The 2500-nt window shown below is 33.2% G+C and overlaps 1 protein-coding gene across 3 annotated transcripts in view; it reads right to left on the reverse strand.

Annotated features, from left to right (window-relative positions):
• Positions 1-2500, reverse strand: part of LOC135093521 (microtubule-associated protein futsch-like) — a 25604-nt gene that overhangs the window by 21420 nt on the left and 1684 nt on the right. For 2 of the 3 annotated variants that reach the window (XM_063992832.1, XM_063992828.1), the window contains exon 2: positions 1011-1965. In XM_063992832.1, the coding sequence (XP_063848902.1) occupies positions 1011-1141 (131 nt within the window). In that variant the 5' untranslated portion in view covers positions 1142-1965. Of the gene's footprint in view, positions 1-1010; positions 1966-2500 lie in introns of those variants that run through there. The other variant, XM_063992830.1, reaches the window with a different exon arrangement.

The raw sequence follows: 2500 nt of genomic DNA on the forward strand, positions 1-2500 counted from the left end.
ATATATACATGATAAGAATAAATAAAAAAAAGTGACATCTTGTGCTGGCTAAGGGAAGGTAAAGGAATGTAAGGGAGCACAAAGGAACACAAATGAAGGGCAAATAGTTAAAATATGTTGATTAAATGCCAATAATACAAATGACAAAAAGAATGAATAAAGTGATATCTTGTGCTGGGTAAAGGATGTCAAGGAGAATGCAAGGAAGCGCAAAGGAACACGAAAGAAAAGCAAATAATTAAAACAGACACGAGATTCAGATGTTAAGATATAAAATGTTAATAAATGAATGATAACAATAAAAAACGTGACATCTTATGTTGGTTAACGGAAGGTAAAGGAATGCAAGGAAGTGCAAAGGAACACGAAAGAAAAACAAATAATTAAAACAGATACGAGATTCAAATGTTAGGATATAAAATGTTAATAAATGAATAATGAAAATAATAAAAAATAAATAAAAAAAAACGTGATATTTTGTGCTGGCTAAAGGAAAGGAAAAGAAGGAAACACAAAGGAACACAAAAGAACGATAAATCCTTAAGATACGATGATTAAAGACACGAGTTTAAATGTTAATGCACTATAAATATTAATATATAGATGATACAAACGGAACAAAACCGTGACATCTTGTGCTGGCTTAAAAAAAGTAAAAGGAAATACAAAAGAACACAATAGAAAGACAAATAATTAAAACAAGATGAGCACATGAGTTAAAATGATGAAGAAGAAGAAAAGGAAGAGGAAGAAAGAAGAAGAAGAAGAAGAAGAAGAAGAAGAAGAAGAAGAAGAAGAAGAAGAAGAAGAAGAAGAGAGAGAGAGAGAGAGAGAGAGAGAGAGAGAGAGAGAGAGAGAGAGAGAGAGAGAGAGAGAGAGAGAGAGAGAATTAAGAAACCACAAAACACCACCACCACCACCATCACCACCACCACCACCACCACCACCACCACCACCACCACCACCAACAACAACAACAACAACAACAACAACAACAAGAGCACTTTTACCTGAGCAGATCTTCATGAAGGGCGCCAGGTGAGACAGGGGAGGAGGTGGGCGGCGGCGGACGGTCTGAGGAGGGCGTGAGGGGCCGTGCATGGGCGGCCAGACGAAGGGAGAAGGAGGCGTGGGTAGTCATGTCTAAATGTGTCTCTTGTGTCCTCTTCTTCCATTACTTTGTGTTCATTTAAGAGTTTGAAAGTCTATTGAAAGAAATAATTAATCTTGTTTCCTTTTTTTTTCCTTTTTTCCTTTTTTTTGTCGTAATATTTTTTTTCTCTTTCTTTGTTTTAATATTTTTATCGTATTTTTTTCTTTCGTTGTTTTAATCTCTTTTTCTCTCTTTCTCTTTAATTTTTTTTTCCTTTCTTTATCTCAATATATTTTTTTCTTTCACTTTTAAAGATAATATAGATAACTTTTCCTTCTCTTTTCCTTTTTCCTTTTCTCTTTATTTTGTCTTAGTCTCCTTTTTTCTCTTGTTTTCCCTTTCTTTCTTTCTCTCCTTCACTTCAAAAGAAAACGTAGGTAACTTTTTTCCTTTTCCTCTTAAAACAATGCAAGTTTTTTTCCTCTTTTCTTCACAATAAAGGAGAATATTAAGTGAGTTTTTTCCTCCTTCGTCTTAGCACAACACGACTTTTTTCCATTCGGTCACAGTGAAGGAAAATATTTAATCCTTCTTTTATTTCACCTTAACACTGCCATTTTTTTCTTTACGTTAAGGAAAAAAATAATAACTGCTATTTTTCCTCCCTTTTTCCCTTAAGACAACTCAACTTTTTCCTTTCCTTCACCTTCAGGGAAAATATTATGTAACTTGCTGTTCCTTCCTTTTTTTTTTCCCTTCAGTTCTTTCTCCTGCATTTGTGGCTTTCATTCACCATAGAATAAAAAAATACTGACTAACTTTCTTTCTTAATTTCCTTCTATCTTCTCCATGTTGATTATTTTCCTATCCACCTGTACGGAAAAAAATATCAGAATATAGAAAAAAAATAAGAAAATATCAACTTTTATCTATTTTTTTCTCTTTCTCTCTTTCGTTTTCCAATTTCTCTCTTGACTTTCACTGTTTCTTTCTCATTCACTTTCATTTCCTTCTTCATTTATTCTCCTCACTTTGTTTACATCCTTCTTTCTTCGCTCCATCGTTATCTTTCCTTCCTTCTCTTCTCTTCCCTCTCATTTACTTCTCCTTCTCCTCCTCCTCCTCTCGTCCATTATTCTTTCCTCCTCTTTCATTTACTTGTTCGTAAATAAAAAAGATGATAGTAATAGTAAAAGGAACAAAATGAATGAATGAATAAAAAAAAGTTGTTTTCTTTCTTTTCATTCACTAAAACATGGAATTAAATAAATAAATAAATAAATAAATAAATAAATAACAGAATAAAACTTGAGGTATGATTTGAATTTACTTATGAGAGAGAGAGAGAGAGAGAGAGAGAGAGAGAGAGAGAGAGAGAGAGAGAGAGAGAGAGAGAGAGAGAGAGAG

This window comes from Scylla paramamosain, chromosome 43 (assembly GCF_035594125.1).
Source record: "Scylla paramamosain isolate STU-SP2022 chromosome 43, ASM3559412v1, whole genome shotgun sequence".
Lineage (NCBI taxonomy): Eukaryota > Metazoa > Arthropoda > Malacostraca > Decapoda > Portunidae > Scylla > Scylla paramamosain.